Raw genomic sequence first — 24323 nt, 5'->3', positions numbered from 1 at the left:
ACCTTGGGTCAAGGTCACATGTATTTTGGTAGGAAAAATGTGTAAAGCAGTTCTTAGTGTATGATGTCATTGCTAGGTTTAGTTATTTGACCTTGACCCTGAAGGTCAAGGTCATGTAAAGGTCAAGGTCAAGCATGTGAGTCATATGGGCTTTGCTCTTCTTGTTGTCCTTTTTATATTTAGTCAAGTTTTGACTAAATATTTTAACATCGAGGGGGAATCGAAACGAGGGTCGTGGTGTATGTGCGTGCGTGTGTGTGTGTGTGTGTGTCTGTGTGTGTGTGTAGAGCGATTCAGACTAAACTACTGGACCGATCTTTATGAAATTTGACATGAGAGTTCCTGGGTATGAAATCCCCGAACGTTTTTTTCATTTTTTTGATAAATGTCTTTGATGACGTCATATCCGGCTTTTCGTGAAAGTTGAGGCGGCACTGTCACGCCCTCATTTTTCAACCAAATTGGTTGACATTTTGGTCAAGTAATCTTCGACAAAGCCCGGACTTCGGTATTGCATTTCAGCTTGGTGGCTTAAAAATTAATTAATGACTTTGGTCATTAAAAATCTGAAAATTGTAAAAAAAAAATAAAAATTTATAAAACGATCCAAATTTACGTTTATCTTATTCTCCATCATTTGCTGATTCCAAAAACATATAAATATGTTATATTCGGATTAAAAACAAGCTCTGAAAATTAAATATATAAAAATTATTATCAAAATTAAATTGTCGAAATCAATTTAAAAACACTTTCATCTTATTCCTTGTCGGTTCCTGATTCCAAAAACATATAGATATGATATGTTTGGATTAAAAACACGCTCAGAAAGTTAAAACAAAGAGAGGTACAGAAAAGCGTGCTATCCTTCTTAGCGCAACTACTACCCCGCTCTTCTTGTCAATTTCACTGCCTTTGCCATGAGCGGTGGACTGACGATGCTACGAGTATACGGTCTCGCTGAAAAATGGCATTGCGTTCAGTTTCATTCTGTGAGTTCGACAGCTACTTGACTAAATATTGTATTTTCGCCTTACGCGACTTGTTAATTAAGTTCTTGTAGCTATTTATTGGGCTCATGAGATATTATTATTTCTATTTAAAAAAAACATTTTTTATCCTCTCTGGTATTATTCTTGTTTTTTGTTGTTGTTGCAAGAAGTGGATTGAAAGGGAGAGTAGAATATATGTATTTATGGACGTTTATCATGTACAGATGCTGTAAAGTGTACCTTCATGGGCAATTTTGTGGGGTTTTTTGTGCCAAGAAAGGAATCGCAGAAGAGAGTAGCTTAATTATAATGTCTGTTACATTTTCACCAGATAAAACAAGTCAGGTCAAGAAATCTTTATGGTCTCAAATTTTAGAAACTAAATTTGACTGTCTGAGGGAAGCACTGCATGTGACTTGAATGTTTTTTTGCTAGTTAATATTGTGTATATCCCATCCCATCTTTCGTTTGACAAGAAACAGCAGATAAAACTTATTACAATTGTAGCAGTTTTCCTATTGCATTGAATGTTTGTTTATTTACCCGGCGGAAAACCGTGGAAGTTGTAGATAATAACCAAGACCTGAGTCCTTTATGCGGCTCTACAGATGTGTTGTTTAGTGTGTGCACCTGTTATTTTCTCCTTTCCGGATCTAGTTTTGGCCTCGCGTTGTGTTCATTTTTCCCTAGTGCGTGCAACTAAAATCTGCTAGTGCGCTATATTTATCCTCTTCCATCTAAAATTGCCGAGTTAGCTTATCTTTCCACAAAGGCTAAATCAGTGAGAAGAAGTGACGACTCAGGTATCAACGAAAATCATTCAGTCGAGTGATGGAGTCAATTCCATGGGATTACCTTTCTATAAAATAGTTTATTAAACTCATTTCTAGAAAAGTGTACAAGCCTTCCAATACAACAGGTGCAAATTATTCAATATCATAAATTCACATACAAAATTGATACAAAAACCCGGGTAGCCCTTACATGGCAAACATCAAAAATGCGCAGATTATTATCATGGAAAACAATGAAGCCGCCTAATCTCCCTTCCCCAAATAATCCTATCCTAAATCGAGACTCCGCATATCGAGCTAGCTACCTGTTTATCCCATACAGGATCTTTTGTTCCCTGACTGACTATCTACAACTTTCTTATGATCTATTTATTTTGATGGAATTCGAAATGGGAGAAACAGTTCTTCCCTCTTTGGGCTATTTTTTTAAGGATGGTCTAAGACCTCAGAACTTTCTAGATTAACTTCAGTGAGAACGGGACAGAGCCGCGGACGACTCTACTTATTCTCCACCAAAGTGTTTATCCCTATCTTATTTCCAGTCTTATCTCTTTTACAAAGTACCGTACGCAGATAGGGTGGGACACCAAAAACACAGGAGCTTGCCCTCACCTACGCAGGTCACCTAAGGTTTAATCTACCACACCTATAGCTGGCTAGTTTAGGACCGTTCAATCAAACGCACGCCGACGTTCTAACAGTCCGGTTGTTTATTTCTGACTATCTACGGAATTTCTCTCCTACATATCTTTTGGACCTTTACTGTCGTTTGAAGTAAACAATCAGTAACATGCGCGGTCGTCCTTTAAAACTGGCTAGGCCTAGGCTGTCCTACTTTACGAAAAGGTAGAAAGAATCTCTAAGTTCTTTTATCGTTACGCTGTGTTTTCCCTACACTATCCCTTCAATAGAATGCGAAGTCTCTTCTTCTTGTCCCTATTCTAATTCTTGATCTAGTCTACCTTGTCTTTACTCTCTCCCTATTCTAATCCCTAACCTAGCGCCCTCAGTCTATGTCCTTATTCTAACCCATCCTATTCTGTTCTAAAGCCTGTCCTAATGCGTGTAGTAACTTCGTTTTACACTGTCTTTTATACCAATCTGCATGGCAACGCAAACAAACACACAGAACCAGAGGCAGATTGGCTGACCGAAAAAGAACATTAACCGCACTACTTTCGAAACATTACGCGGACAATGTAGTCCGTCCTTTTTCCTTTATCTTTACACTTGCTGATCACAACAAGCGCTCTTTTAATAACTGTTCGTAATATTTAAGCAACTTACAACATTATCTTCATCAAAGAAACCTTGTCTCCCCTCTCTTTTAAGATTCTTATCCTTTCTGATCTAACGATGATTTCTTCCGGCGATCGTTGTTTCCAACCCTACGAACAATCATCACATTCCGGCTACCTTATCAACCACAATAATCTCCTGCGGTCATCAAATTACATCCATTAAATAACTTTCATCCAATCTCTCATCATTCAACTTGACATTGGTCAAGTTTTACTACCCTTCATCAACCCGTATGCCGGTAAAGCGTGTCCAGCGCCACATAAATGGCCGCCAACACGGAACTGAAAAGGGAATTACCTCCCTTGCATCGTCTACTGTTGTTTATACCCTATTATTCTTTCTCTTCTTTGACAAGCTGAAAACAGCGATAGCGTGACAGAAAGGACTCTGTACACCATGACCATTCTAAGCCTTCCATCTCTAACTTTTACATCAAACTTTCTTCAAATCTGGCTCTCCCGCCACATTCCCCCCAACTCAAATTCTATGTCGTTTGGAACAAACTACCTAGAATAACTATAAGAGATTTGAATAAAGTTTACCTGCTTATGCTCAACATACACCTGTTGTGTTTTCAACAAATTCATCAATACTAACTATCTAATTTCATCAAAATAACAACTAACTATAAAACATTCTTTATTGAACCATCAACAACATCATCATTATCATAGTTTATTTTTAACTTAAAATATGGTCATCTCATTGTGGCATTCTGTCGCCTTCTCACCGGTCATCTTTTTCATCAATGGATCACGCGGATGCCCATTATGTCCAAGTTGACGGCTAAAGTTGTAAGGGGTATCGAAGTACGCCCTTCCGTAACTTACCCTCGCTTCCTTAGCCAACGGTTAAAGTTGTGAGGGGTATTGCTGTACACCCTCCCGAAAACTCAGGTGCAGTCCACCTAATAGTCAGCTAGAGTTGAAAGGGGTATCGTGGTACCTCCTCCTGATCTACTGGTCTGGATTCTCATTTCCTATTAGACTTCACAGTTACGTTCAGAGGGGTATCGGGGTACCTCCTCCTGCGAAATCTAATTTGTAGCCCTACAGATTGACGGGACGGAAAGCAAGGGGTATCGAAGTACGCCCTTCCGAACAATCTGCTACAACGGTGATCCTCTTCTTTCCCCATCTCCTTTATTTGTACTATTATGTATCCGGTTAAAATATGAGTATACGATCATGTTAAGACACGAGAAAAACACTTTACCTGAGACAGATACGGACCTATGGTGACCTTTATCAAAGTCGCTCAAACCGTCCTAATATCTCAGCCAAAACGATCTGACTGACCACCTCACTCTGACTCTGACAAAAAGACACTGTTTGTTATGAACGCCAGTAAACTTTAGCTGAATCAAATCAGAGCGATAAGCAACCTTGTTGCTTTTCTTTCCACATTTGACCAAAAGCCAGGATCTGGCCATGGTGGAGGTCTGACTGGTGGTCTGAATTTACACGGCAAAACCCACCCTGTCTCCCAAACAAGCACCAAAAAGGCTTTGGTTGCTCTATTGACACTGTCAATTGTCTCAACCTTGATCTCATGACCCTTTTTGAGGTCAATCACGTCCCATGAGCTCTCATCTGTCTTTGTAGTCTGCTCTGTCTGTACAACAACTGAAGTGCACCTAGATGAATCATCTTGGTCAGAACTACCTTGTTCTGTCCCACTAGCTGGAGTCTCTTGCAACTCCTTACTTTGGATAGCTAGAGTACCTTCCCTGTCCGCAGCTTTTTGTTCTGCTTCACAGGTTTCCTCCACTAAAACCCTCTTCTCAAAGTTAGTTCTGTCTTCAGTACTGAGTAGGCAATCATCGACTGGATCAGTTACATCCCTACTCTCGAGTACGTCAGATTGTCTCTGAGCAACTGATACATCTTTGACTTGTGTCTGTGATTCCCGTTTACCATCTCCCACCTCTGGGACTACTCCGATATCTGAAGCATCAAGTTTTGAAATACGTTCAATCAGAAGACCTTTCTTCTCACAACTATCAAGGGGTGAACCCACCAAGTCTGAACTAGTCAAATCCCGCATCTCCCAAGACGCCTTACTTTGATTCACTAGAACACATTCTTTCTTCACAACCCCTCTTACTGATACCTGGGTACAATCTTCCACAACTCTTCCCCTAGAGTTACTATTGTCACCCGTATCTATCACACTATCTTGAGCCGAATCAGCCATATCCTCACCTTCTGGCGAGGCAAAATTCCTCTGAACAACTGATTCAACCGAAAAATCCCTTTCTAAACTTGCTTTTCTTTCTTGGTTTGCTTTAGGAGAACTCATTTCATCCTTTCCTATTTTAAACCTGGAATCACCTTTCCCCTTGAAGGGAAGTCTTTTGGAAACAAACTCCCTTGTTCTATTCCCTCGAGATCTTCTATCAAAATCTCTACCCTTGTTTGAGTTACCGGCCTCAAATCCAGCCCTCTGTAATAAGTCACCTCTGCTATCAGGGGTACTCTCCTCACCCTGTGTTTTCTGGTTGTGACCCTCCACAGCCCTCGTATTCCTATGGGTATGAGAAGGACCAAGCATGTCACGGCTCCCTCTACAATTCCCGTTTTTGTCATCCCTTCCGTTTTTATTTCTAGGACACTGACGAGCATAATGTAGAAAGTCCCCACAAACATGACATGCCCCCTTTTGTCTTTGTTCTTTTTCTTTCTGCTTTCCCATCATCTTCTCCTCAAAGATTTCCATTGTTTTCTTCATCTGTCTCAGGACAGCTTCCATACTGGCAGTTACTTTTTCGTCCTCTTCCCGTGTGTTTCTTTCTTCCCCCTTTCGCTCATTAAGCAGGCCCTCCTCATAGCTCTGTACTAACTCGGTCTCTTGGCCAAGTTCAATTGCCTCGTCGAGTGTGTTTGGTTTACCATACAACACGTGTTCTCTCATTGCTGCGTTGTCTAAACCCCCAATAAATTTATCTATAAGGATCTCTTCTAGGCCGGTGTTATAGTCTTCGGGGTATGCTTTCTCAGCCAGTTCTTGGATAGATCGTCCAAATTCTTGGATGTCTTCGTTTCGTCTTTTTCTTCTATTCTTGAACTCATTCCTGTACATGTTAATGGCGCCTACCGGTGTGAGACATTTAGTTAGCACCCTTTTCAATGACTCGTAGTCTTCTCCGTCCATCCCCTTCAACACCCTTTCCACTATCGAATCCGCTTTTCCCTTTAGACACATCCTCAATTGTATTCCCTTCTCCTCATACGACCACCCATTCCATTTAGCTACTCTCTCGAATTTCCCCAAGTACAATTTTACATTCGTACTTCCATCAAACTTGTCTGCCTCCATCTGTTGCCGTTTGTGCGTAAAGATTTCTGAGTGCAATTCCCGTTTGACAGGACCATAATACTTTTCCGCTGGGATTCGTCTGACATCCCCATAAGAATTTGGACCGCAGTCTCCACGAACCCCAAACTTTACGTCATGTCTACCGACGTCACCAATTGTTGTACATTCTTTGTGACACTTTTGACTTGTGCGACCTTTGGAACGCGCGTAGTAATCTCTGTACTCGCGTTCTTCCTCCCTGCACGCATGTTCAGCAGACTCCCGCTGACAAACAAGCTTACTTCTTGTTCTAGGATAGCAATATTCTTGTGAGGAATAAAACCTCCCTTGTCTAGAATGAACCGACACTTTCTGTGCATTCTGCGGTGCAGAATATGTGAAAAGATTTCCTGATTTTCTCTCTGGATTTACGTGATACTGTTTCTTTGTGTGCTTCTGCATTTCTCCACAAGGTGGGATATCTTCCCGACATCTTTGTTCTATCTCATCTACTTTTCTGCCAAAAATAGCCCTAAGAACCCAACCTAGCAGAACACATCCACCAAAATAACCTGCCGCGTGTAACCAACTCGACAAAATACCCGTTTCGTCGTCCTCCATCTCAACACGACCCTAGGCCTATTACAGCCTCTTCATTCAGAAAACTTCTAAACCTACAGATAGGCTAAGAACACGCCACCGTCATCACAATCACCCACTTCTAAACGTACTTTAGAAAAAGAAACTTTTCCTCTTAGACCCCTGTAACGAAGATGTCAATCCCATCTAACGAACAATAGTAATCTAAAACATATTGACTAAGCTTACAGCCGCTTAGATCTCTCACGAAAAATATGTTGCGATCACCTGGCTGTCAAACACAGGCGCTTGACACGAAATGACAATAACAGAACTACCAAGAATACTCCGCATCCATTCTTCATCCGAATGATTCTCAGGTCACGTGAAGTCGTCTTTCACAACTAACTATTTCTACAATTCTCCTTGATTTTGTGCTGAAATGATCAGCCTTCTACTACCCTGAAAGATAAAATAAAAAGCTAATAATTAGGCCTATTAGATCTTTGATCACAGCCACCAAAATGCAGCCTTCTACTACCCTGAAAGATAAAATAAAAAGCTAATATTAGATCTTTGATCACGGCCACCAAAATGTAGCCTTCTACTACCCTGAAAGATAAGCTAATATTAAATCCTGGTCACGGCCACCAAAATGTAGCCTTCTACTACCCTGAAAGATAAGCTAATATTAAATCCTGGTCACGGCACCAAAATGTAGCAGTTTTCCTATTGCATTGAATGTTTGTTTATTTACCCGGCGGAAAACCGTGGAAGTTGTAGATAATAACCAAGACCTGAGTCCTTTATGCGGCTCTACAGATGTGTTGTTTAGTGTGTGCACCTGTTATTTTCTCCTTTCCGGATCTAGTTTTGGCCTCGCGTTGTGTTCATTTTTCCCTAGTGCGTGCAACTAAAATCTGCTAGTGCGCTATATTTATCCTCTTCCATCTAAAATTGCCGAGTTAGCTTATCTTTCCACAAAGGCTAAATCAGTGAGAAGAAGTGACGACTCAGGTATCAACGAAAATCATTCAGTCGAGTGATGGAGTCAATTCCATGGGATTACCTTTCTATAAAATAGTTTATTAAACTCATTTCTAGAAAAGTGTACAAGCCTTCCAATACAACAGGTGCAAATTATTCAATATCATAAATTCACATACAAAATTGATACAAAAACCCGGGTAGCCCTTACATGGCAAACATCAAAAATGCGCAGATTATTATCATGGAAAACAATGAAGCCGCCTAATCTCCCTTCCCCAAATAATCCTATCCTAAATCGAGACTCCGCATATCGAGCTAGCTACCTGTTTATCCCATACAGGATCTTTTGTTCCCTGACTGACTATCTACAACTTTCTTATGATCTATTTATTTTGATGGAATTCGAAATGGGAGAAACAGTTCTTCCCTCTTTGGGCTATTTTTTTAAGGATGGTCTAAGACCTCAGAACTTTCTAGATTAACTTCAGTGAGAACGGGACAGAGCCGCGGACGACTCTACTTATTCTCCACCAAAGTGTTTATCCCTATCTTATTTCCAGTCTTATCTCTTTTACAAAGTACCGTACGCAGATAGGGTGGGACACCAAAAACACAGGAGCTTGCCCTCACCTACGCAGGTCACCTAAGGTTTAATCGACCACACCTATAGCTGGCTAGTTTAGGACCGTTCAATCAAACGCACGCCGACGTTCTAACAGTCCGGTTGTTTATTTCTGACTATCTACGGAATTTCTCTCCTACATATCTTTTGGACCTTTACTGTTGTTTGAAGTAAACAATCAGTAACATGCGCGGTCGTCCTTTTAAACTGGCTATGCCTAAGCTGTCCTAATTTACAAAAAGGTAGAAAGAATCTCTAAGTTCTTTTATCGTTACGCTGTGTTTTCCCTACACTATCCCTTCAATAGAATGCGAAGTCTCTTCTTCTTGTCCCTATTCTAAATCTTGATCTAGTCTACCTTGTCTTTACTCTCTCCCTATTCTAATCCCTAACCTAGCGCCCTCAGTCTATGTCCTTATTCTAACCCATCCTATTCTGTTCTAAAGCCTGTCCTAATGCGTGTAGTAACTTCGTTTCACACTGTCTTTTATACCAATCTGCATGGCAACGTAAACAAACACACAGAACCAGAGGCAGATTGGCTGACCGAAAAAGAACATTAACCGCACTACTTTCAAAACATTACGCGGACAATGTAATCCGTCCTCTTTCCTTTATCTTTACACTTGCTGATCACAACAAGCGCTCTTTTAATAACTGTTCGTAATATTTAAGCTACCTACAACACTATCTTCATCAAAGAAACCTTGTCTCTACTCTCTTTTAAGATTCCTATCCTTTCTGATCTAACAATGATTTCTTCCGGCGATCGTTGTTTCCAACCCTACGAACAATCATCATATTCCGGCTACCTTATCAACCACAATAATCTCCTGCGGTCATCAAATTACATCCATTAAATAACTTTCATCCAATCTCTCATCATTCAACTTGACATTGGTCAAGTTTTACTACCCTTCATCAACCCGTATGCCGGTAAAGCGTGTCCGCGCCACATAAATGGCCGCCAACACGGAACTGAAAAGGGAATTACCTCCCTTGCATCGTCTACTTTTGGTTATACCCTATTGTTCTCTCTCTTCTTTGACAAGCTGAAAACAGCGATAGCGTGACAGAAAGGACTCTGTACACCATGACCATTCTAAGCCTTTCATCTCTAACTTCTACATCAAACTTTCTTCAAATCTGGCTCTCCCGCCACACAATTATTGTCCACCGGTTTATTTTTTTTTATCTACAGGAGCACAATTATAAGTTTATCTTGTGCTCTTTTATTATATCCTTCATTCCACAGCTTTGTAAACATAGCCTTTGACTAAAATACTGTTTAAACCAATACTAGTTTAGTGATAATTCAGGCACAAAATTAGCTAAGAAGCCAATGCACAGCAAAGTAACTAATTCAGCTAATGCAATGCTTTTTTTTCTTCTGTCAGGGTACAATGGACGACTACTTGGAGTTGTTTCTGCAGTTTGGCTACGTGTACCTGTTCTCTTCAGCCTTCCCGCTGGCCGCACTCTGGGCCTTTCTCAACAACATCACAGAGATTCGCTCCGACGCCTTTAAGATGTGTCGCGTCTTCCAACGACCTTTTGCTGAAAGTGCCTCCAGTACAGGAGCATGGCAGGTTTGTGTAGCAATGTTCGCTTCTTCCGTTTGTATGTGGCCGGGTTAGGGCAACAAAAAGTTAAATGTTTTAGCATGGAGCTTATGGTTTGCCTGAAAATCGTGTAAGCTGTGGGCCCTGGATATCGGAGAAGACTAAATGTTCTTATAAAGTCAGCAAAATCGAGTTTTATCAGTTCTAGTGAAAAATAAATTGAAGGGAAAAATAAAAAGTTCTAGGGTCTGGAGGAACAAATGGGGGTCAGCCGGGGAATTGGAAACACTGTATTGTGTTGTTGACATAAAGCAAATGTAAATGCAGAAAATTATGCTTCATACACCTTGTTTTTGTCTCAGAGTTGGAATGGCCCGTTTGTTTCTGAACTTGATGGCTAAAAGCACAATTATTTTATACTTCTTCTTGTGTGAGTTTCTCTAACGGTGCTATGAACATTATTTTGAAAGAGATTCAGTGGAATGCATGCAGATTCAAAACAGTGTTTTCTGAAAGGTTTAGTTCTCTTCCAGCTCTTGTCTTTTGCTTAACTTTCTTTAAAACACAATGCCTACAAGCTTCGGGTGTATCACATTCATTCTTTGTCAACTGATGTAAAACAAAATATACATTTGCACAGATCGTTTGAGGGAGTAATAATTAAAGTATCATTTCACAGTTATTACAGCTTTCTAAATTATTGTGGTGGCTGTTGCAGGTTGCATTTGAGATCATAGGTGTGATATCGGTGATCACCAACTGTGCCCTGATTGGGATGGATCCTGAAGTACAGAAGTTACTGCCCTCCGATGTTACTGCAATCAATGTGGTGCTTATCTTTGTGGCTGTGGAGGTGAGAATTAGTGTGTGTCCTCTGACGTTACTGCTACGGTGGAGGTGATAATTAGTGTGTGTCCTCTGACGTTACTGCCACTGTGGAGGTGAGAATTAGTGTGTGTCCTCTGATGTTACTGCCACTGTGGAGGTGAGAATTAGTGCGTGTCCTCTGACGTTACTGCCACTGTGGAGGTGAGAATTAGTGCGTGTCCTCTGATGTTACTGCCACTGTGGAGGTGATAATTAGTGTGTGTCCTCTGATGTTACTGCCACTGTGGAGGTGAGAATTAGTGCGTGTCCTCTGATGTTACTGCCACTGTGGAGGTGAGAATTAGTGTGTGTCTTCTGATGTTACTGCCACTGTGTAGGTGAGAATTAGTGTGTGTCCTCTGATGTTACTGCCACTGTGTAGGTGAGAATTAGTGTGTGTCCTCTGATGTTGCTGCCACTGTGGAGGTGAGAATTAGTGTGTGTCCTCTGATGTTACTGCCACTGTGGAGGTGAGAATTAGTGTGTGTCCTCTGATGTTACTGCCACTGTGGAGGTGAGAATTAGTGTGTGTCCTCTGATGTTACTGCCACTGTGGAGGTGAGAATTAGTGTGTGTCCTCTGATGTTACTGCCACTGTGGAGGTGAGAATTAGTGTGTGTCCTCTGATGTTACTGCCACTGTGGAGGTGAGAATTAGTGGGTTCTTCTGTGTGTGTGTGTGTATGAGGCGGAAGTGAGGTTGCGATCAGGCAAAGATGTTACTGCCCTCTGATGTTACTGCCACAAACATGGTGCTCATGTTTGTGGCTGTGAAGCATCAGAGTGTGAAGACGTCTATGTCTACCTGTACATCTGTCTGTCTGTCTGTCTGTCTCTCTGTCTCTTTGTCTGTCTGTCTGTCTCTCTCTCTGCGCTGTGTGTCTGCAAGCCTCTGACTGCCTCTCCTTTGAATGTCAATCTTCTTCTTCTTCTGCGTTCGTGGGCTGAAACTCCCACGTACACTCGTGTTTTTTGCACGAGTGGAATTTTACGTGTATGACCGTTTTTTACCCCGCCATTTAGGCAGCCATACGCCGTTTTCGGAGGAAGCATGCTGGGTATTTTCGTGTTTCTATAACCCACCGAACTCTGACATGGATTACAGGATCTTTTTCGTGCGCACTTGGTCTTGTGCTTGTGTGTACACACGGGGGTGTTCGGACACCGAGGAGAGTCTGCACACAAAGTTGACTCTGCGAAATAAATCTCTCGCCGAACGTGGGGACGAACTCACGCTGACAGCGGCCAACTGGATACAAATCCAGCGCGCTACCGACTGAGCTACATTCCCTGAATGTCAATAAGATGGGTGCAATGTCCTAGTGGATAAGATGCTGGCCTAGTGGATAAGATGCTGGCCTAGTGGATAAGATGCTGGCCTAGTGGATAAGATGCTGGCCTAGTGGATAAGATGCTGGCCTCACATGCGGAAGGCTGAGTGTTAGAATACCGGCCGTGCCTGGCGGGTTAGGAGTGGAGATTTGTTCCATCTCCCAGGTCAACTTATGTGCAGACCTGCTTGTGATTTATCCCCCTTTGTGTGTACACGCAAGCACAAGATCAAATGCGCACGGTAAAACGTCCTTGCACATAAAAACCCACTCATGCAAAAAACACAAGTGTTTGAACCCATGAACATAGAAGAATAAGAATTTCAGTAATTTTCCCTTACATTGTGCATGCACCTTTTCATCCCTTTTACATGTGTTTGGCTCTGTCATTTCCCATGAGCTTATGCCGAATCTCCGGTTGGCCTAGTGGTAAGGCGTCCGCCCCGTGATCGGGAGGTCGTGGGTTCGAACCCCGGCCGGGTCATACCTAAGACTTTAAATTTGGCAATCTAGTGGCTGCTCCGCCTGGCGTCTGGCATTATGGGGTTAGTGCTAGGACTGGTTGGTCCGGTGTCAGAATAATGTGACTGGGTGAGACATGAAGCCTGTGCTGCGACTTCTGTCTTGTGTGTAGCGCACGTTATATATGTCAAAGCAGCATCGCCCTGATATGGCCCTTCGTGGTCGGCTGGGCGTTTAGCAAACAAACAAAATGCCGAATCTCACATTTTGTATACAGTGGAACCCCCTTTTAAGACCCCCCAATTGAAGACTCCCTCCTTTTTAAGACCTTGTTTTCTCAGATTTGTTGAGGTCTTAAAAGGGGGTTCTACGGAACCTGTGTAACCATCAAAACCTGTTCTGTGCTGTATTCCAGCACTGTGTGTTGGCCATTAAGGCAGCGGTGGCGTACTTCATTCCTGACACGCCGAGATGGGTTCAGATCGAGATGGCCAGAATGGAATATGAATCAAAACAGGCTCTGCAAAAAGAGGTACTTTGTCGGGGTTTTTCCCTGGCAGTTTATTTTTAAAGATATTGTTTACAACCTGTTTTCGGGTGTTTGAGTGCTAGTTGTGACTTGCATAGACTGTAAATGGGACATGCCATTCACTCATTAATTGATTGCTTCATTTGTTTGAATCATTTATTCATTCATTAATTCATTTCTTCATTGATTCATTTCTTCATTGATTCAGTTGTTTATTGATTCATTTGTTTATTGATTCATTTGTTCATTGATTCATTTGTTCATTAATTCATTTCTTCATTGATTCATTTGTTCATTGATTTATTTGTTTATTGATTCATTTGTTCATTGATTCATTTGTTCATTGATTCATTTGTTTATTGATTCATTTGTTCATTGATTCATTTGTTTATTGATTCATTTGTTCATTGATTCATTTGTTCATTGATTCATTTGTTTATTGATTCATTTCTTCATTGATTCATTTGTTTATTGATTCATTTCTTCATTGATTCATTTGTTCATTGATTCATTTGTTCATTGATTCATTTGTTCATGGATTCATTTGTTCATTGATTCATTTGTTTATTGATTCATTTGTTCATTCATTTATTTGTTCATTGATTCATTTGTTCATTGATTCATTTGTTCATTGATTCATTTGTTCATTGATTCATTGATTTATTTGTTCATTGATTCATTTGTTCATTGATTCATTTGTTCATTGATTCATTTGTTCATTGATTTATTTGTTCATTGATTCATTTGTTCATTGATTCATTTGTTCATTGATTCATTTGTTCATTGATTCATTTGTTCATTCATTTATTTGTTCATTGATTCATTTGTTCATTCATTTGTTCATTGATTCATTTGTTCATTGATTCATTTGTTCATTCATTTGTTCGTTGATTGATTTGTTCATTGATTCATTTGTTCATTCATTTGTTCATTGATTCATTTGTTCATTGATTCATTTGTTCATTGATTCATTTGTTTATTGATTCATTTGTTTATTGATTCATTTGTTCATTCATTCATTTGTTCATTCATTCATTTGTTCATTCATTCATTTGTTCATTCATTCATTTGTTCATTCATTTACTCATTCATTCATTCATTCACTCATTTGTTCGTTCGTTTGTTCTTTTGTTCGTTCGTTCATTCGTTGGTTTGTTTGTTTGTTCGATCGTTCGTTTGTTCATGTATTCATTAGCCATTACTTGATAATTCCCTCTGGTGCTAATAATTTAGGAAGGTACATGTAGTTGAAACCAAGAGGTTTTCATCATTCTTTCCTGTACTTATTGTTTTCAGTGTAATTGGAACTTTATAATAATGTATTCCCCATGCTGTGGTTTGTAAGATTATGATGATTTCATCCAGATTTTGTTCCTGTCAAAAAAATTAAATGTCACATGTATTTTATTATTGCAGAAAATGGCAGCAGCTAACCGCAAAAAGGCGCTTCTGCAGAAAGCATTCGTTAAACCAGCCTCTAAGTCAACTATGTTGTAGGACATAATACAATATACACAGATACAGACATCTCTCCGATTTGTTTCTTTGAAGTTTTAGTAGAAATATTTTATACTGAATCTCAGACCTCTGCGTGTTGTATCATCTCTTAGGTTTTGATATGACTGTTTTAATGTACAGTATTTTGTTAACACTCCCGTCTTACTCTGTTTTGATTATTTTATACAGACTCTCCCACCTGTTGATATTGTATTTTCTATTGGGTATTGATATGACTCTTTGCTTTTGTTAATGTACAGTATTTTGTTAACTCTTCCATCTATTCTAACTGTTTTTGTGTTTCAGTATTTAGCTGTCTTTCCTGACTTTCTGGTTCGCCCTTTCTTCTGCATTGTTTTGCGTTTTTTAAGTTTCTTTTAGTGCTCAAGTTTAATTTTCTGTTGTTTTTGTTTCTTGGCTTTTCTTTTGAGTGTCTGGGAGGAGTTGTACTGTACAGAAACAATACAAGCATCAGGGTTCGACACTAGCGGGGGCGGGGGGCGGAACGCCCCAGAGTTTTGTGTTCCGCCCCAAACATTGCCGAAGCTTGGGGCCCAGTCCGCCCCAGAATAAATTCCAACAATGACAAACCGAAAATTCTAATGCCAGAGCCAATCAATAAAAATCGCCAGTCAAAGTCGTCGCTGAAATTTGATTTACGATCAATGCCGCAGTCAAGAAAAAAAACACCATTGAAATCGTCGAAGGACAATGCCGCAAGGGAAATAACTCCCAGATTGCGCTCTTTAGCGTGAGAGATAAGTATCGCCTTCAATTTTAAATGCCAAACGCAAAATGTGGCGACACATCCCTGGTGTAAAAAGACATGGAAATGAAGATGAAGAACAGGGTGGAGAGAAACGAAAAAATGAGACCGATGCAGCCAAAAGCGCGAAGCGCTGTCGTAATTTCAATGTCAAATGGTTGAAAGAATTTCCCTGGCTTCAGTACGATGAAGAAAAACAGACAATGCATTGCCGCGCGTGAATACTGAGAGTGGGCCCCAGATTTTTGTTTTCCGCCCCAGCAATTTCCATCTCTGGGGCCAGTGTGGCCCCAGGCCAAATAAGTTAGTGTCGACCCCTGAGCATACTTTCTGATTGTGTATTATTTGTACTCCTGTATTTCTGCTGTTGTATATATCTGATGATATTCTCACACACACACACACACACACACACACACACACACACACACACACACACACACACACACACATCTGATTGTATTTTATTGCTCTTTTTGTCTTGTTTTGTATACTGTCGCCTTATTGACAGCAGCTTGTGAATCATGTTTTGAAACAAATCTGTTGTTTGCTGCGAAGTATTCAAAAGACTGAATTTTCATGTTGTCTTTCATTCAGATTTTTGTGTGATGCAACATTTCTGCTGCTGTATTTGCTGAGGTAAATCTATGCATGGGATTTAATTGTTGTGCAGGGCATAAAAGGCTGTCGGTTTTGCTTTTACCCCATGCTATTTTGCCTGAAGTGTGTAAACTGATTAAAATAATGCACAATTTACAGGAGTAAGGAATTGTCAGGTTTCATGTTGTGGGATCTTTGGGTTACTTTTGTACTTCCACCCTCTGTCAGCGAGCTGTTGCCTGTTGGATTTTGTTCTGACTTTCAAGCATTTGTTTGGTACTAAGACTAAAGAGGTGGCACAGAATTTTGGTCCAAAATCGTTCTATGACACGATTTGGGTTCTCAGCATTTTTAGATTCTTTGAACATCCCAGAATCGCTGTTTGATGTTTATGCTGATATCAGCACATTTCTATGGGACCTATTTTTGTACAATTATTCTTTGACCAGAATTTGGTCACATCTAGTGATGCACCATTTGTTGGGGACTGCAAGGGGTTTTCTTGGATTAAAGGCACACCCCCCACTTTAACAATTTCACCTTCCTACAAACGGAAAAGACAGCACAGATAGCTGTGTCTTTCACCAAGAGCAGTGGAAGAATCCTGAATTACCTGTACTGTACAGTATGCAAGTAATTGTGTTTTTGTTTTAAATTATTTTGTCAATCATGGGAGCAAGTGTTTGGTTCTGCTTTGAATTGTATACATGTATCCTATTGTGTGGATTTTTCTCATTTTAAAAAGGGAGATTGCAACGAAGCGCCTTTTAGTACCAAAAATACGTTGTATATCTCTCTCTTTCAGTTGTTTTTTTCACAGCTTTCTGTAAAAGTGTATGAATTCCGGCCTTTTAGCATGGCTAGCAAAACTTGGTTTTGATTGATGCAATGATGGTGTTTGAAAAGTATTTCTTTTCTCAGGAACTGTTATTGAAATTGTCCAGCAAAAATGTGTCCTTGTTCTTGCCATTGAAGTAAGAATCTTTATGTTCAGAGTCTTTTCTTTTTCTTTATTGCTAATAGATGAATTATACCCCCCGCTGGTTAGAGTCCCATATTGGTTGGGACGAGAAAGAATTTACCCGATGCTCCCCAGCATGTCGTAAGAGGCGACTAACGGATTCTGTTTCTCCTTTTACCCTTGTTAAGTGTTTCTTGTATAGAATATAGTCCATTTTTGTAAAGATTTTAGTCAAGCAGTATGTAAGAAATGTTAAGTCCTTTTTACTGGAAACTTGCATTCTCCCAGTAAGGTAATATATTGTACAACGTTGCAAGCCCCTGGAGCAAATTTTTGATTAGTGCTTTTGTGAACAAGAAACAATTGACAAGTGGCTCTATCCCATCTCCCCCCTTCCCCCGTCGCGATATAACGAGCTCACTCATACAGTGACGGCAGATATACACCGGAGTTGAACTGAACAGCATTATTGTTACGACTTTTGTGTTAACGCTCAAGGCTACTGGGACTCATTACAAATCTTCATTGTTTTTTCATGCCAAGACATTCTTGTTATTGCTTCAATGTTCATAGTCATAGTCACTGCATGAATGCATATTGTGTGGATATTACTGAATTCTATTGCGTTTTTTTTATGTTTATAATTATTTAATGTATGTGAATTCTGTATGCAAAAGTCAACATTTGCCTGGACATGTACCGTATGTAAGTGAAAATTTGAACAAAATGATTATGTACACAATACTAGAATCATTGTCAATCCGGAAATAGGATACAATTAGCTGTTCAATAGATATAGCTTTTCAGACTCCTCGTAGAACCTTAATGGTATAATTAGAAGTATCGTTAGTAGGCGCTAAAACCCTATTTGTAGCTTGGTTAGTAAGACAGTAGGATAGTAGTTCCTTCAGATAGACTTTCACCTCAGTTTTATTTTGTAGGTGTTTACATGGGTTCAGAGAATATGTGAGGTACGGTACAACTAAACCTCTTTGCTGTGTTCAGGTCACATTTGTGCTTGATGTAATATGGCAGTATTACCCCTGCCGATCACTAAAGAAACTGAAATCTTTCTCTGTAGGTAGCATTGTGCAAAAACACAGGCAGCATATTTTTATTTTTAGCGCTGGGCATTTCTCAGGAGACCAAAGAAAATACTGTCATTGTTACTAGCTGTCATCATAGTAGATATAATTAGGTCCATTATACAATGCTTGAAGCTCAATCTGACTGGTGCTAGTTGAAAACCGTAACGGACTATAAATGGCAAGTACTTGAAAGGATTTATGCAACTTCTATTTTTAACAATCATGCAGGGGACACTATCCATGCTAGTCATAGATGGATCGGAGGTGCATTGTCTCCCTTCTTTTTTTTGTAAGGCAATAACTTAGTTTTATGTGTATTTATTAGCTTTAAGCAAGAAGGTTTCATGTACCCTTGTCAAGGGGCATACAAGCTTGTGTACAGGCACAGGCTGATCCACACAAAACAGCAGATCAACGTTAATGCATGGCTTTTTGTTTAGGCCAACAAAAAAAATAGTCTGTTTACGGTAACCCGACCGACCCTATTTTTTTCGCGCGACCCTAGACTTTTTTTGGCATTTGGGGGGGAAAAAAAAATCTTTTGTTTTGCAAAATAACGTAAAAATATGGTTTTTGGGGAGAAAAAAAAGAAAAAAAACCCCGACCTACCGACCCTATTTTTTTGGCCTATGTTACCGTGAACAGACCTTTTTGGGGGGGGCCTTATAGATGTTGAAGTTGCTTTCTTCATTACTTTTCTCTAACATAAGTTAGGGCATCTGTATGAAGCTTTGTTTTTGACCTATTTATAATAATGTAATCATTATTTTTGACCTATTTATAATAATGTAATCATTGTTTTTGACCTATTTATAATAATGTACTCATTATTTTTGACCTATTTATAATAATGTAATCATTGTTTTTGACCTATTTATAATAATGTAATCATTATGTTTTCAATTTCAAAAATACAATCATTTTTTATCACAAAGGGTAGGGATTTTACGCTGAAAAAGGGTAGAGTTTTTAGGGTTAAAAGGGGAAGAGATCAATCTGCAATAGAAAGAGACCTCATCAGTGAATTATTCTATTTGTTGGCGAACAGTCTATTTTGGGTTTGGTCTCTAGCTAAAATAGAACCCACATTAATTAGAGATCAGAATTTTTTGTTGTTGGGACAGTTATTCAAAGAAAATCCAGTTACTTTCACTTTCATGACACTATGAATGCATGGTTATTGTCATAATCTTTACATTAATATCTGGCATTGAAAATGACCGTGTGCAATTTGATTTTGATTCTATAAAGAGTCATCAGCTGTATAAATGATGATGCCTTCTGTGTGCAATGTTTCCTTTATAATAGGTAGCAAATATTCTAAAACATAATTCAGACCTGGGAACGCATACGATTTTGGTGTATTTTGTATGCTCGATTGTCTAAAATACGATCAGTACGGTCGGTGGAAAATAAATACGATCAAACAAATTCATAGACTACTTTTCTTCACAATCGTAACTTACAGGCAAGAGAATCTTCCGCCGTTTGGCGGAAATCCGCCTTTTTGATGAGCCCCAGGGTCATTTCTGAGATCGGTGTAAATCCGTTGAGAAAATTTGGGGGGGGAGGGGGTACGGTACTTTCATCCGCGTAACAGCTTCCATCGGCGATAGTTTATTCTCAATTGGCGTATTCTTATTTGGACTGAATGTTGCTTGTACGAAATTTGCCGAGTAAAACCCGAGGATGATAAGAATGCTGTCGGAAACAGCCAAGCAAGTGGTTTTATGCTTGTTCCGGAATTTGCCGAAGATTTCCGAGCGCTTTCTTTGTTTTTACAGATCGTGCAGTTTCTAGACCACGCGCCATTTTGGTCACCATGCATCAACGAATTACGAAAAGCGAAAAGGCCCTTGCGGCCAAAATCGACTCAAGTGTGAAAAACAAATGGAATTTTGGTTGGCTTGAGGAGAGAGTGAAGACTTCGATCTGGTTGACGAAAGACAGTCTAAAACGAACACAGTGGAGCTCTCTGTTAACGATTTTGAACATATTGGTGAGAAATTACTGCAGCTTCAAGTGCACTGTTTTGTAAAGTTATGGTGTCTCCTGGTGCACGTTTTAGGTGTGGAAAATGCCAAAAACCCTCAGCTTCAGGGAGCGTTGCCCCCTGACCCCCTGGCAGGGGCCTATAGCGGCCCCCGCACCCCCGCATTATTCTCCTCCTTTTTGATGATTTCCTGTTCCCATGCCTGAACTTAAACCAATCCAGTATTTGGGAGGTTTGAATGATGTGTGGAGTACACTCATTTTTCTTTGAGAATGCTACAAGTGCAAAACAGGGGTTCCCAGGTCTGATACAGTAATTATATTTTAGTCATGTGTTAATGTGTTACCTGCCCTTGTGCATAATCCCTGCTCTTCCTTTTACATTTATTGCCTTTGTCCCTCTCTTTGTCTTAAAACATTTGATGTGATATTGTGTACAAATCTAATTCATGTAACTGTTATTAGAAAAGCATTAAGAATTAAGGGTTGTTAACTTACTACAAATGTTTAACAAGTCTGACATGACGAAAAGATTCCCCATCAACTGTAATTAGAAAAGCATTTGTGTTTGAATCAAACGCATAACAAGTCTGACATGACAAAAACATTTTACCATGACACTGTTTTTAAACAATCCGCAACTAATTGTCTTTACAACAGTTATTCAATTCAAGAGAACTTTAGCCACGAGTTCACATTATTTCATCATGGTTGCTACAGACTGGTGGAGCGTCCAGCAGTGAATTTTCTACTGTATTCTTCACTTAACAAAACTTGGCCAAGCACAGCATGCTGAGAGCAACACATAAATGACAAGACGACAGACTATTTACCCGAGTGATTGGTGCGGCGTTGTGACGTTTACATTGTATTGAATTAAGATGGTTGTGTTACACTCTGGCAATGAATTCCGATTTGAGTTTTGTCTTGTTTTCAACTCAGATACCACAGTGGAATCCCCCTTTTAAGACCCCCCAATTTAAGACTTAATCCCCCCTTTTAAGACCATGATCTTTGTTCAGACTTTTTGTTTATAACATCAGTAAAATTACCCATATTTTAGGACTCCCTCGGCCTCCTGATTTTCTCAGATTTTTGGAGGTCTTTAAATGGGGGGTTCCCCTGTAGCCGAAAATGTGCAGGCTGGCGACAGTTTTTCTTCACTGGTTTCAGCAGTTTTACAGAGGTACCTGCGATGAAAGGACACCCATGGGACCAACCGAAAGTGTCCCTACATTGTAGGTGGCCGAGCTGTCATGACAGGTATATTTTGGTCAAGATAATAGACAAAGGGACAACTGGTGTCCTTTCAAGGGAGGTGTACTTTAATGGGAGTGGCCTTACGTCATAGGTACCACTGTGTACAATTAGAGAGAGCTGCCTGTCCAGATTCATCAGCTAGCTTATCTGACACTGTGGGTACATGTAGCAAGTCTTCATATACTGTTGTACACATGTCTGTGTCTCGCATTCATTATACTAATGTTCCCTTTTGACATATATATATTTGATCACATAGTTATCTCTGTTATGAACCAATAAATATGTATTTGAACTCATTGCTTGTTTCCCGCAGTGGGGCACTGCGGTTATGAAATTAAAGGCCCCTCCTGTTTTTGGAACCGCAGGAGCTTTCTAGTTTGCTGTTAGGTAGATTTTTGGTTCCTCTTTCCTGTCATGCTCTCTTTTTCTTCATGAATTCTTTTCTTTTTTCTGCCTTCTTGCTCATTCACCTGTATTTTTTCCAAAAATCTCTTCTCTTGCCGCTTGTCTCGCGATTCATGTATAGTTTAATCTGTTAGTGTTCTGATGTAAGTCCAGCAGTAGATAGGTTAAGCCTATTTTAACATACTGGAAACTGGTAATCTTCCAGTAGGTATTAATTTAGTTTTACTAAAGCCTGCTGGGACACAAGTAATGGGTTAGTGCATTTGTAAACAGGAATCGCTTGACAAGTGGCCCCCTTCATTCCCCCCTTCCTCGTCCTGATATGGCTCTGCGTAGTCGGCTGGACGTTAAGCAACAAATAAACAAAAAAAAAACTCATTGCTTGTTGAATTTTGTTCTCAAGATTATTATAATTCAGAAAACCAGAATGCTGACAAAACAAGTAATGAACTCTGTATCACTATGTCAGTCATTTACCAATCGCACAAAAGCCACACACATATTCATTTACTCTTCCGTCTTTATTAATACAGTAAAAGCGTTCATCTCAAACAACAACTATCATGATTGTGTGATTATAAAAGAAAAATGCACAGATACAGTCTTATGCACTTCCCATTTTGATTGATAGACGAATTTCAAAAATAACTATCATATTTCATTGGCTGTGGCAGAATTATGCCCTTTTGAATTGATGAGCAAACACGTGGCCACAGATTAGTGCAGAAATGCCATCATGGCGGCAATGAATACAGCGGAACTTTACAGATGCGTTTTATTTGCATGGGGTTTAGAAGAAAAACATAGGCGCCTCCATTTTTAGAACAAAAGTGACAAGCTAAGGGAGACAACAATTATAAATGACAAATTATGTTTCCTTTGACCAAAGACACAAATGACACTCAATTTTTGAGCTCATTCTGTCATTCAACTTTACTAGATTTAGTTTTATCATTGATAAAAGTGACTTGTATTAACTATAACTCAATAATCGCACTGGATTGTGAGCTTTGAATAGACGAATTCCAAAAATGACTTCTTGCAAAACCTTGTACAAGGATTGGAGGGGCCAATCACTAGCGAGGGGTGTGTGACGAAAATCGTCTATTTACAACGCTAAAGTCCAACATAACCAATATATTTCGATAGAAAAGGGCATTGTATATCGAGCAGGCACCGTATCAAGTGCACATCGAAGCTCATATTATTCACCGAGGCCATGATGGTAGTGGGTGTTTGCTGTACTGTTTCGTAGCACGGCGCAACTCTTCAACAACTAGTATATATATATGTATCGATTGGAGATTGGATTTCCCTTCTTTGAGTCATGTGACGTCAGAGGCCGACAAAACTTTATAATTTGGCTTTTCAGGTTGACCGAAACTTCAAAGGAACTCAAAAAAAAAACGTCATGTGTTTGATTGCATACATGTGTGTGTGCTGTTCAATGTCAAAACAACAACAGTTCCTTTGAAGTTTCGGTCAACCTGAAACGCCCAAAATATGAAGCTTATGTGTTTGATTGCATACATGTATGTGGATTGCATGCATGTGTGTGTGTGCTCGTTCAATCGTCAAAACAACAACAAAGTCATAAGTACCTGAAAAGCACTTTCTTCCATAAGTCTCCCAATCATTCGATCGATACATAAATGTTATTTGCGTGTTTGACCAAAATATGACATTTTACACAGATCTCGACAGTCATTGTTCACCTCGACCGCTAGCGCGGTCTCGGAGAACAATGACTGTCTCGATCTGTGTAAAATGTCATATTTTGGTCAAACACGCAAATAACGTATATATATATAGTTATTTCCGAACCTTGCCTGTTAACATCCGAAGCTTAACGTCTGTACATTTCTGGTTACACTAATAATGCTGTTAGTATCTTTGCACTCGGAATGAGAGTTAGTAACATGACAATCATTGGTTCAAAGTTCAGTCACATTTCATGTTGAATTATGCATGGTATTGGGTGAAAACAAACTGCAAGTACAAGCTATCAAACAGCTGTGAAAAAAACTTATCAGGAAATAATCTTTATTTCTTACAGACTTTAAAATCCAGAAAAAGCTTTTCCAGTTTCTGTCACCTAATACATACTAACAACCTTCCACAAAAGAAGTGCACGTTTTCTTGGTGCAAATTTGGTTATTTTACAGATGGTCATGTGACTTTTGTTTCTTTAACACCGGATTGATGAATTTACCTGTACACTTGTAACATTCACACTTTCTTGGTATACACGTATCTTTAGTAATGGTGTCAGGGTGTACTCAAATATAAGCATTTATATACATCTAATTACTCACAGTAATGATCTCACAGTAAATGGAATAACCTCATTGTCTACTGAATGGTGAATTGGACTTACAGATATTATGAACGCAGCCAACATTTCACAAAGTAAAGAAAAGAAAGG

General features: G+C 39.6%; 1 protein-coding gene across 2 annotated transcripts in view; it reads left to right on the top strand.

The window, feature by feature from the left end:
- The window catches only part of LOC138960826 (anoctamin-10-like), a 46997-nt gene extending 24721 nt beyond the window's left edge, over positions 1–22276 (top strand). For both annotated transcript variants that reach the window (XM_070332481.1, XM_070332474.1), the window contains 4 exons: positions 9974–10165; positions 10857–10991; positions 13213–13329; positions 14743–22276. In XM_070332481.1, the coding sequence (XP_070188582.1) occupies positions 9974–10165; positions 10857–10991; positions 13213–13329; positions 14743–14823 (525 nt within the window). In that variant the 3' untranslated portion in view covers positions 14824–22276. The remainder of the gene's footprint in view (positions 1–9973; positions 10166–10856; positions 10992–13212; positions 13330–14742) is intronic.
- Positions 22277–24323: the final 2047 nt, after the last annotated feature.

This window comes from Littorina saxatilis, linkage group LG1 (assembly GCF_037325665.1).
Source record: "Littorina saxatilis isolate snail1 linkage group LG1, US_GU_Lsax_2.0, whole genome shotgun sequence".
Taxonomy (NCBI): domain Eukaryota; kingdom Metazoa; phylum Mollusca; class Gastropoda; order Littorinimorpha; family Littorinidae; genus Littorina; species Littorina saxatilis.
Note: the sequence above shows the minus strand (reverse complement) of the source record. Positions and strands in the feature narration are given on the sequence as shown.